Source organism: Penaeus vannamei, chromosome 6 (assembly GCF_042767895.1).
Source record: "Penaeus vannamei isolate JL-2024 chromosome 6, ASM4276789v1, whole genome shotgun sequence".
Classification (NCBI taxonomy): Eukaryota; Metazoa; Arthropoda; class Malacostraca; order Decapoda; family Penaeidae; genus Penaeus; species Penaeus vannamei.
The window spans coordinates 13,639,394-13,650,954 of NC_091554.1; the positions used below are offsets into that span (position 1 = coordinate 13,639,394).

The 11,561-nt window shown below is 34.6% G+C and overlaps 1 protein-coding gene across 1 annotated transcript; it reads right to left on the reverse strand.

Moving 5' to 3' along the window:
* Positions 1 to 211: 211 nt before the first annotated feature.
* On the reverse strand, positions 212 to 10,828 carry LOC113816894 (mitochondrial transcription rescue factor 1). The gene is made up of 4 exons (XM_027368882.2): positions 10,483 to 10,828; positions 5,067 to 5,197; positions 2,565 to 2,637; positions 212 to 529 (listed from the first exon to the last, which is right to left on the reverse strand). Exons 1-4 carry the CDS (start codon positions 10,759 to 10,761, stop codon positions 335 to 337), a joined length of 678 nt encoding a protein of 225 aa, XP_027224683.1. The 5' UTR covers positions 10,762 to 10,828; the 3' UTR covers positions 212 to 334.
* Between the last annotated feature and the right edge of the window lie 733 nt (positions 10,829 to 11,561).

Below are 11,561 nucleotides of genomic sequence, written 5' to 3' on the forward strand. Positions count from 1 at the left end.
AAGGTGTTAAAAGTTGTAAATAAAAGGTATTATTCCAAGAAGACTAGTTTAGATCTAAAATTCAAATAATCTTTATTTATACAAACAAACTGGAGCATATGGTTACAAGGTGAGCAAGGTGAACATTAACTGTGGTTAAAGAATAAAATTATGAATGTTTATGATTGTACTTATAATCTAAAAGTAAAGGTTTCTTATCGAAAAATACATATTAAAATTAAGGATTTTTATTATGTACACACTGTATGGATGATGATAATAAATATTTCAGCTGTATATGAACAGTATACCAACTGACTTCCATTTTATTTTTTACAAACAGCAGAAGAGAACATTATAAGGGCTTTTCAAATTCATCTTCATACTTCTCAACAAGTAGGTGGGGATATTTTCGAAGCCTGACTTGTACCTTGTCAGTATCCTCATTATAGCTGCCGATGCTCAATACTACAACACGAGAAATATCTAAGAAGGCCGGGTTCTTGCTTGACACGGCTTTTATGATATCAACTTCATCCTCCTCTTGAAGCTGTAAAAATGGAAGTGTTTTTATTCACATTCCTCTGCAGATTCACTGGATATGATCTCAATAATAATTACTTTGGTAGTAATATACTAAACATTTGTACCATACATCTTGTGATTCCCAGAATAACAATGGTGTTTTGATTATTAAACAGTTGTGTTATGTCTGCAGTGTGGAATGGATTAAATAAATATAATACAAAAACATACAAGACAACAAGCATTTTGTTCTCCATACACTTTGGTTGATGAAGTGTGTAGGTTAGTTAGAAAACAGGAGCACTCTTATCCATGAACATGATATCAATTAATGATTATGTGTGGATATATGACACTCCTTGCTAGAGGGAGAGCAAGGCAAGCAACCGGAACACAATTTTCAATTGGAGCTTTTTCAATTACTGAACAATGAAAGATAACTTTATTGGAATGAAACCTTGACAGCAAACTGCTTTAGTTGTTTCATACGTCTCATACACTCTGCTTCATTTGTTTAAATTTTACATTCTACATTTTATTCTGAATACAATATAGAAATGTAAGATCAAAAATCATATGGTATGTGCCATGTAGCCTTTTTATATTCTTACTCCCCCTAACTTTAAAAGTTGGTTACACCTCTGCTTTTAACCCAATGCTGCTAGGAAAATGTAATGTTTACTGAAGTGCTGTGTTGTGGTGGCTTCTCATGTGCTCAGCCACCAAGAAGTCAATAAGTAGACCTTATGACCTCATCTGATTAATCCCTCTCCTTGAGTTTTTGAGATTTTTTTTTTCACTAATGCTATTAATATTGATGTTATCATTATTATTATAGACATCATTTTACTGTTATCATCATTATAGACATTATATCCAATATGTTATGAAAATCACTAATAGCAATATAAGATAACAGAGAATATTTCTGAAAATTATGGGTATATATGTGAGACAGGTTGTACTAGTAATTGACACATTGGTGACTCAGCATTTGTGGAACCTACTATGTATAAAGACAATTAGTAAACTAAACTCAGAGTAGGCATGATATGTATGTACATGTCATCCCTAGTAGCACTAGGTTAAATAAATAAATAAATAAATAAAAAGTGTACTAAAAGTTGGTGCAACAAAGGGAATCACCAAGAATAACATGCTTCTTCAGCATGGCCAGGAATTAAAAAACAAACTGGATTTGGTAATGCTTCCTATACAGGGCAAATTCAAATATGAGAAAATGTTTGTAAAACTGATTATTTTAAACACCCTACCTTTCTTGCATCTGTCTTTAATAAAAAGTAAACAAAGTTATTTCTCACAAACTTTACTTAATGTAGGTCAGGCTAAATATCACTTTACCTAGATGAATAGCATGACTCTATAACTCTAGGATTATTTACTGTCTTAACTTGAAATACTGTTTAAAAAACACAATCCCTCTACAGGATATCAAGAATTTCAATGTTAACTTATTTAGGTGCTCTAAACTAGAATACTATCTCAAAGAATTATGAGATATACAAAGTGAAATCCCTTTTCACAAGTTTACTTTAGAAGCATTGACTTTCAAATATCTGCAATTTCATATACAGAGGACTTTTTCTTTTTTTATTATTGCAATTGTGCTGCTCTTTAAACAAGGTAAACCAATTGTCTCCATGCTAAAAATAATAACAATATGCACTAAACTTGTAGCTGTGATAACATTAAAAAAGGGGTCAACTCTAATTCTGAGAAAATTTACTTGACATAATACATACATTAAAACATGATAAGCGAATAGAATAAAAAGCTGGTATAATGTAACTTTTATAGTCTAATATATATACACACATAAACAAAAACATAAAAACATATCCCACATCAAAAGCAGCTCTTTGTAGCTGATCCCTCAGCATGGTCCTGGCATGAGCATCTAATGAACCTCTTTCCTGAACTTTCAACTGGAAACCAAGTAAGCACATATGCGACATACAGTAAGTTTTAGTCCATCCAGCCATAAAATATACTAAATACCTAACTAAACTTAACATATGTGATAAACAAGGAGAACTTACCTGCTTACTCTTTTTCATCACTTTCTGACCATTTACACGGATCTTGCTATCGTAAAAGGCTGACTCCACTTTGCTGAAAGGAAAAACATAAAGCTACAATAATTTGTTGAAGAAATATGAGCACTAACTCAGAAAAAGGAAGTTATAAGAATATCACATCCTACTGCAAAGAGGTATTTTGCAAAAGGAGATTTACGAATACAATAATTCTAATAAAAAATGTACATAAATGCCACCCTTCAGTATGAGGCTAACTGCTATCAATTGTCAATAAAATAATTATTGGTAAACAGTATGGTTACAGATCATGGTTATGACCACATGAATCAGATGGATAGATAGATAGATAGATAGATATATAAAAAAAGTCTAAATTCAATCCATTTATGATGGGTGTCCCATATGTGAGACCAGCGGAAAAATGAACATTGCCAGGTGTCACGTCGGTGTGATTGGCCGGCCCCTTGCACCTATTTTGTAGCTGCCAAGAAAATATTATTCTAAAATATACCAGCGTTAGTGGGTTAACAACAATGATGGTGAAAATGATGATGATAATAACAGTGATATATTAACAATGCTAATTGTAGTAATAATTATCACAATTATAGCACTATTTATTATACTTCTTATAAATTTCATTGTGGTGATCGTAACTATAACAATAATGACTGTAAAAAGACAATACAAATAATGTTACAACAGTGAAGAAAAAATGATAAGAAAAAAAAAGAAAAAAAAGAAAAAAAGAAAGAAAGAAAAAAAAAGAAACTAATGCAAATAATTATGGTGATAATAATGTTAACAAGAATCATGATAATGAATTAACAATACAAAAAAAAAAAAAAAAAAAAAAAAAAAAAAAAAAAAATTACAAATAATAAAAATAATGAAACTGATAATGATGATAATAATTATGCTGATAATGATAGTATCAAAAATATTAACATCATCAACAATAACAAGGATGAATATCAATTTGTAGTTGCAAAGGTATGGTCCCATGGAGCAACATCAAACCAAAGTACTGCATTTCCTAAGTATGTTCATTTCCAGTTGACTGACTTTAATTCTTTAGTGAATAGCTATTTATTAGAGAAATTCAGAACAACTACGTCAAACTCAGTTTCCTTTACTTTATATATTCTATGTATTGTTCTGATAAGTTCTACTAACACAATATGTTATAATAAAGTTCAATATAACCAAAGTCATCAGATTGATGGGTAGAATGTGAATAGTTTCTAGATATGTACATACTTTCATTTCATTTGTCACCTGTAATTTTTTGTATATTTGAATACAAAATACTATTCAAAATAAAACTTAAAATTCCTCTGCATAATGAAATACAATAAAATACATTGGAAACAATACCTAGAGGCACTGGAAACAATATAGTAACAAATGTTTGCATAAGAATACAAAGTGGAAACGCCCAGCAAGAGGCAAGCCCCATCATTTCGTTTCTAGACAAAATTTGGAACGCTTTGGATTTATGTTAAACTTTTGGGGTCAAGATTAACAATTTAGGATATAAGGTTCTGACACCATAAATGCTAACTTCATTAATTAATTCATATATCTAGTACCTGTGCCATCACAACTGTTGATAATTCATAAAAAAAAATAAAGAAATCTTTAGCTTCCTCTTTGACAGCAAAAGCTGTAACAGAAATCAAAGTACCTGTGCTAAAACTTGCCTTTGTAATTTATCTGAGGTCAGTGAGACTAAAGGAAAGCTTACTAGATGATAGCACTGAAAACTATCCCATCCTTGGGCATTAACAGATCTTTTTGACTAGGAAATTAAGCCTGCCATAATATTGCCTCCAAAGATGAGCAGTACATAAAGTAATGACAATGAAATGAATATTAACAAAAATTGTTGTCACTATAAGATTTTACATACAATACTCTTCACTTTACAAACTTTTATACTATTCACATAAAACAGAAATGTGCATCACAGATCATACTATGATATAATTATTGTCAAAAGAACTCTTCATCCACCAGACACAAAATAATTTTGGATCCACTGAAGGTGTGAAGAAATGTTGTACTTTGAAAAATTTGATACAGAAGCATTCTATAATGTTTTCCAATAGGCAGTGAAATCAAAATTGCTATCACATCACTGATGACTGAAAGTAAACATACTGCTACACAACTTTTTATTTAATAATTAATCTATTTTTATCATAAAATCATTATGCTGGAATCTAGAAACTAGAGATCTTTGTGCATATATGAAAAGCAATTTATTCTAAAATTGAGTAATAAATACAGTATTTATCAAATCTTGAATAAAGAGGTGAGAAAAACAAAAACATATATATGGTGATGTATGTAAAAGCAAATCAGTTTTAAGATATACAAAGAAGTCATCTTGAAACAGAATACCTGTGATATTCTCAGAAAATTATAGAATATCAAAAATATCAAACAATAGTTAAGATAATCCATTCCACTTTAATCACAATAAAAATATGTGCATACTTGCGTGACATGTTGAACCCGGCTTTGAGGACGGCATCCAGTCTCAAGGATGAGACATTCACTCTTACATCACGGAAGTCTGCTGCCGACTCTAACTCTCCTTCCCCGTCTGACTCTTCATCATCTGAAAACTAGTAAAATTATGCACTAATATTGGCATTTAATCTTTAAAAAATGATAAAATGTCAACTCCTGGGCATATCCATAGCACAGGCACGAGTCCAACTACAAAAATGTTTAGGTTCCAGTAAACCTGGGAAAAATGAGTGTATCCATAAATAATTTTTTTTTCTGAACTTTTTGCTAAGAATCAGCCAATACTCCCCTCCATTTTTTCATGAAGAAAAAATGAGGGGGAGGCCTCTAATATTAGGGCCAGCCAGGTTATAGAAATATCAACAGATGACAAACACATAACAATCCTACTCATGTGGAAGGGTATGAATGAAAAATAACATCTTCACAATACAAGAGATGTATTTTACCGGCTTCGAATATATCTTCATCAGAAATACATATATTTGAGAGAATACACATCATATTTGTATCACATGGGAGCTGATGAAACAGCTGATGATTGTGATATCGCGATCGTTATACTCATAATTGCTGACATAACATTGGATAGTTTGAATCTACCTAATGCGGTGTTCACTTTTTTCTGTAGCAATGTATGCAGCTTCCATGACCTTCCTTTAATATTTGCTTAATCCTTGACAAGTGCGAGGTCACAATCATCAGGTGATTCATCAGCTCCCATGTGATATAAATATGCTGTTTGTGATATATTTGAAACCGGTAAAATACATATCTTGTATTGCGAAGATATTCGTTCTCATTCATACCTTTCCACGTTTTCAACATGAATACGGTTAATCCTGATCATGTATAACTTTTATTAGTATTATCAATTATGTTACACCATATTGCTGAATAACTAAAAAACTAAACTAAAAAAATCTCCAATTTTTCTTAAGCCTAGATTGCCTTTGCCATTCTGATTTCAATGGTAGGATGCTTGTCCAGTTACCCAATACTAAAGTGATTATCCTTAACATTTCTTTCTAATATAACAATACTATTGTGTTTTCTTCTTAGTCTACTTTCAATAACCCCTTAACTCTTTGTAAAGCATGATTCTTAATATAGTTATACTTCAAATGATTGGACCTGTGAAACTGATATCTAAGAAATTGTTGCTACATGGAAAAATCTACTTACGATCATCGTACTGCTAGCAGTAACAGCTTTGTGTCACAATGATCAGTTTGAACTAGCAGCTAATGTTTGCCCCATCAACATTAACTCATTATTTCTAAAGGTGCTGGTGTCACTAACTTTGAGTATCTTTATACTAGTTCAATTATACATACATGAAAAATAATCATTTATCTAATATATCACTTGATTAACAGCTCATTAAAGGAACAATTGAACCACTTGTATCTTGAAATTATCTTCTATATATCTATTTCCACTCTTCCCAATGCCTGACAATTCTAACCATGGTTGTAAGATGGTAAATCTAGTTAGGTATGATTTTTCAGTTTTGGTTTGCAGGCTCCAGGCTAGTTAACTACAGTGCTAGATGTTTTTCCATAGAGAAAATGAGTGAAATTTGAAAAACAAGTAATATATCTACCTATATCTTTGTCTTTGTAACTTTTTTGGTACAAAAACTTGTTAATGGAAAGGAAAAAACAAACAAACAAAGCATGGCATTAAAACTGTTATCAGAATATGGTAAAATTAGAATCATAGAAAATACTATGAAAAAAGGGGATATCAGGGTTAAAGATTTGGTGGTGTTTCTGATAGAGATTTTTTTTTCTAGATTTACTGTTTCATTTACCTATTTTGTCTCAAACATAATGATTTCCTTACTTCATTCATGATGAAATGTCTTCTTATTAAGTTATGGCAAACTATCTTGTTATGTGCACTAAATATCAGAGTGCTTATTAGGCCCTTTTGTTGAGAAGAAACAGCTTCTTAAAAATATTTTTAAAACCTCCTTTTAGACTCATTATTTCTTTTATTGTTTATGCCACAATGAAGAGCATAGAAAGCTGGGTAACTTTAGGTTTCCCACACTTCCAACTTTTCACTTGAGCAGCTGACTCCCTGACACATGGTTTGGTATGGCTCTGGGGGTTCTCTAGGAGATTGGGTTAACTAGTTTCTTTCACTGACAGGCTTCATAGCTTTCATAAGATTTAAGAGCTGCTGTAGCATATCTGGTTAATCGTTATGGTATGATCAAACTGAAGATGATGTTCTTATGGTGAACAAAGAGTAGCGGTTGCTGGTACAAGAAATAACCAGCAGGCACACGCAGTAATACCACAAATAAAGGAAAATAATTACAGAAAGCTGCACTCACAGCCTAAGTCCACTCAGTGTTCCTGAGTTTCTTACTGTGCATACTCAAGGAATCTGAAAGTGAGGTAGCCTTATCCCCATTGAGAAGAGTGGCAACACTTAACTAAATATGATTTCTTCCTATTTATTTTATAACAAAAATAGCTTCACAAGCTTAAACAAAAGTGTCAATTTTTTGTTGCAATTCTGATACTGATACTGACAATGAATAAAAAATAGAAAACAATCCGTATTTCTGTGCCCTGACTGACACAGATATTGGTGTCTTGTGCTTCACTTTTTCCACAGTATATTGATTCTGGTGAAATATCATACCTCTAAATTCCATTCACTGTGCTCAGTAATTCCACAGATTCCAAGCACAACAGTTCACTGAATTTTTATATTCAGTTCATGTGGTTTATGTTTGCTGTCGGCCTAAAGTTTGTTGCATTATTTGAATGAAATCTGACTACACTGATATAAGGACTTTATCAAAAAAGCTAAGGTGTTTTTGGTACTATGTGCAAAAAGTGGGGTGTGGCTAAGGTAGGCAATCGAGCTGAAATGCCAACTAGTTAACCTCCTTCTACTCCTCATGCAAATACCTTACTTGAAGACTCTTTGTGCATACTGAGTTAGGGACAATATTTGCAAAGTTGGGGGATGGAACCCCACATCATCCCTCCTCTTACCCAGTCATGGCAACTTAGATTTTCTAATAAATATTGTGACTTGGAGTTGGGGATTTATTCTTTGATGAGTGCATATGTACTGTAAAGAACTACCTTACACTTCTAAAGAAAATAACATCTATTTTCAATGTACATTACTATTACCACATAAGAGAGAAGTTTTGTATTGTATTACTATATCTAATCATGTAAGTTCTATACCCAAATACTGCCACTATCTCAAAATGCATGTTCTCCAAAACCAAGACTTTCAAAACCCATAACATTCTTGTAATCATTTCATCTGTGTTCTACTAAAATCATTGTGAAAACTACTGTGATTCGTAATAGCAGGCCTTCTGTCTAAATTCAAACACAATAGCGATATAGTTTCAAGAGATCACCACTGCCAACATCATGTACATTCTGTTAGACAGAACTTACACTGGATCCATAATTAATGATAAATCAAGTGGGAGATTTGTCAGATTTTGTGTTGTGCAAGTTATATCAGTATGAAAACCATGGTGGTCACTGAGTAGATGAATATTCTCAATAATTACCAAAAATTGTTTTTAAGAGAAAATAGACTGAATACAGCAGTGATACAGATTTCATGTTTCTTACATACAACAAAACAGATGGAATACAACTGCAATTTCAGCAACAAACAATTTACCACAAACAGCTTATCTCAACCACTCATACTGAACATATATAATCACATTCCAAGTCTGGTTTCCTTGGAGATAATCATAATCATCCTATCAAAACTTGTGGATAGTTATTTTTGGTACAGTTTCAGTTTCACAGTCATATGGTACAAGGTAAGTTTGGCTGTTATGGATAGAATGACAAAGTAAGACACATTCAATCTATATATTTCTTTTGCAAGTTGATATTATGAAAATTGAGCAACACATAACAACATGGTATCCATCAACAGAAAAATCTAATGAGACTATCATATAGAAAAGGAAAAACTATATTCACTGGTACTTAAAATAATCTGTGCAGGCAAAGAATAATGTCAGAAATTAACAAAATAGGCCATGAAAAATTCTAAGCAGAGAGTAAGTCTGAGGTGATTGGGTTGTGGTCTAGGGACAGTCCCCCCATAGGGAACTAGTGATCATATGGGGGTCTAAGGGTTAAGTCCCTGGGTTAAGATGATTGGTAAACCTTTATAGTACAGACACACCAACTCCTTAACTCCACATCATAAAATCTATTCAACAATCTAAGTTGCAGTGACTGGTCAACTGCCTGAGGAAAGAGTTGATGGGTGGCTTTGCCACCGTCTTCTCGATATGCATGGCAAGATTGAGGTTAAACTCAAACAGAATGCCCCAAATAAAGGAAAAATTTTGTGGAAAGCACTGCTTACAGCCTAAGTACACTCAGTGCTCCTGAGTTTGAAGTCTACAGAGATGAAGACAATGTCTGCCAAATAGAATGTGAGCCCCCTATCAATCCTCCCCTCAGGCTGTTCCTGGAATGCATGCCCAATCACAGTAACTTAGATTGTTGAATCTTTGTCTTTGGCAAGTGTGTCCATCTTGTAAAGAATTACTTTAAAAAATTAAAATTTTTTTCCTCCTGTGACTGTATGAGCATTGTAATGACCTCAACACAGCGCAACCAGGCCCACAGCCATGTAGTAAGAGGTAAAATTTGCCTGTAATGGACAGAATGACTGAAAAAAAGACACATTTCATATAATATTTTAGCAAATTGGCAATACAAAAGTTGTGCAACGCATAATACTTTGGCATACATTTACAGGAAAATGTAGAAGGAATATCATAATCAAAGAGCAAAGCTACACTTATGCCAGACTGTAGAGTATTTTTCTTGGGCGGGGAATATTACATTTTTTCAAGCACGGAAAATATCACTTTGTCTACATTTGCGGGGACGGATCTGATGGTTGATGAAACAAGTGCGCGGAAAGGTAAAAAAAAAATTATGCGGCAAAGAATTTTTGAGCGGGGAACGTGTTCCCCATGCAGAACACAGTATGGCACTTATGTATACATGGAATAATCTGCATTGGCAAAAAATAATGTCAGAAATTCTGAAAATTGTAAGAGATGATCAGATGGAAGCCTGGGGCGAAGCCTCCACGTTAGGAAGGTTTTTGGTTCATGTGGTGATATTTGCTGATTTCCCAGGAATGGCTAGAGTAATGACTTAATTTCAGATGGGTGCCATCACTTCATAAACATAATATTTTCATTTATAACAATTGCAATGGAAAATAACAAGAGATTCACACTAAAAGATGGAACAACAATTGCAAGACTGGATGCCATTGTACCACTAAAAGATGACAGGCTTTATGGGTACTATATTTTCAATAGGGATTAACATGCACTCACATCTTGGCTTCTATTCCTTCTCTTGTCTGACTTGCTGGATTTGTGCCGTGAAGAACAAACTAAACTGCTGCCAATGTGCCCCTGAACTCGACCCATTCCCTGCTCTGGGCCAAGGGCATTGTACCTCGGCCAGGGCCCATATGCAGAGACCCCGCTTGAGGCACTGGAATAAGTCCTGACCGGGGCACAGGGCAGGCGTGATGGTCTCTGCAGGATATTTCCGGCGTTTAAAGGAGAGCCTCTCGCTCTGCAGATCAGGTGTTTGCAAACTCTCAACATGTTGCGCCGACAAGTCCGTGCACCGTTGTTGTTCTCGGTCTTCTCATTCTCTCGTGTCCACAAATTGAGACACAGAAAATGCCATTCTCTTACAGGGAAACTCAACTAAAAAGACTCTGCTTCTTTTCGCCACTGTTTTGAGAGGAAATTCAAAGCACTAGAATACAGGAATTAAAGACCGAATACTTCGACGTTATCTGCGAGTAATATGCACTATATATACATTATACTTACATACATAGATACGCGCAATATATGTATATATCATCATCATCCGGAGCTAACGCAGACGGGGGTGCATAGCCGCGTCCACCCTCTGCTTCCACCTTTTGGGATCCCTCATGGCAAGTCGCCAGGCAGGGGCCCGGCCCATCTCGAGCTCTTCCCGACAGGTTTGATTGATCTGCCCAAGCCACGACTTCCTGGGTCGTCCCACAGGCCTCCTCCACCCAGGGTTGCCTCTTACAGAGACAACCTGATGGGCAGGATCATCCTGTGGAAAGCGAGCCAGGTGGCCATATAGCCTGAGTTGGCGATCCCGGATTGTGTAGGTAACAGGTCCTGTGCCAGTCTCACGGTGCAGCCGTTGGTTAGACACATGGTCCCGCCAACAGTACCCCATGATCTGGCGGAAGGACCTATTGCAAAAGGCGTCAAGACGAGACTCCAGTGCACTGGATAATGTCCAGGTTTCTCTACTGTAGAGTAAAATTGGCATTACCAGGGCCCTGAAAACCCGTAGCTTGGTCCTTCTGCACAGGTACCGGCATCTCCAAATACTCTTGTTGAGAGAGTTCATG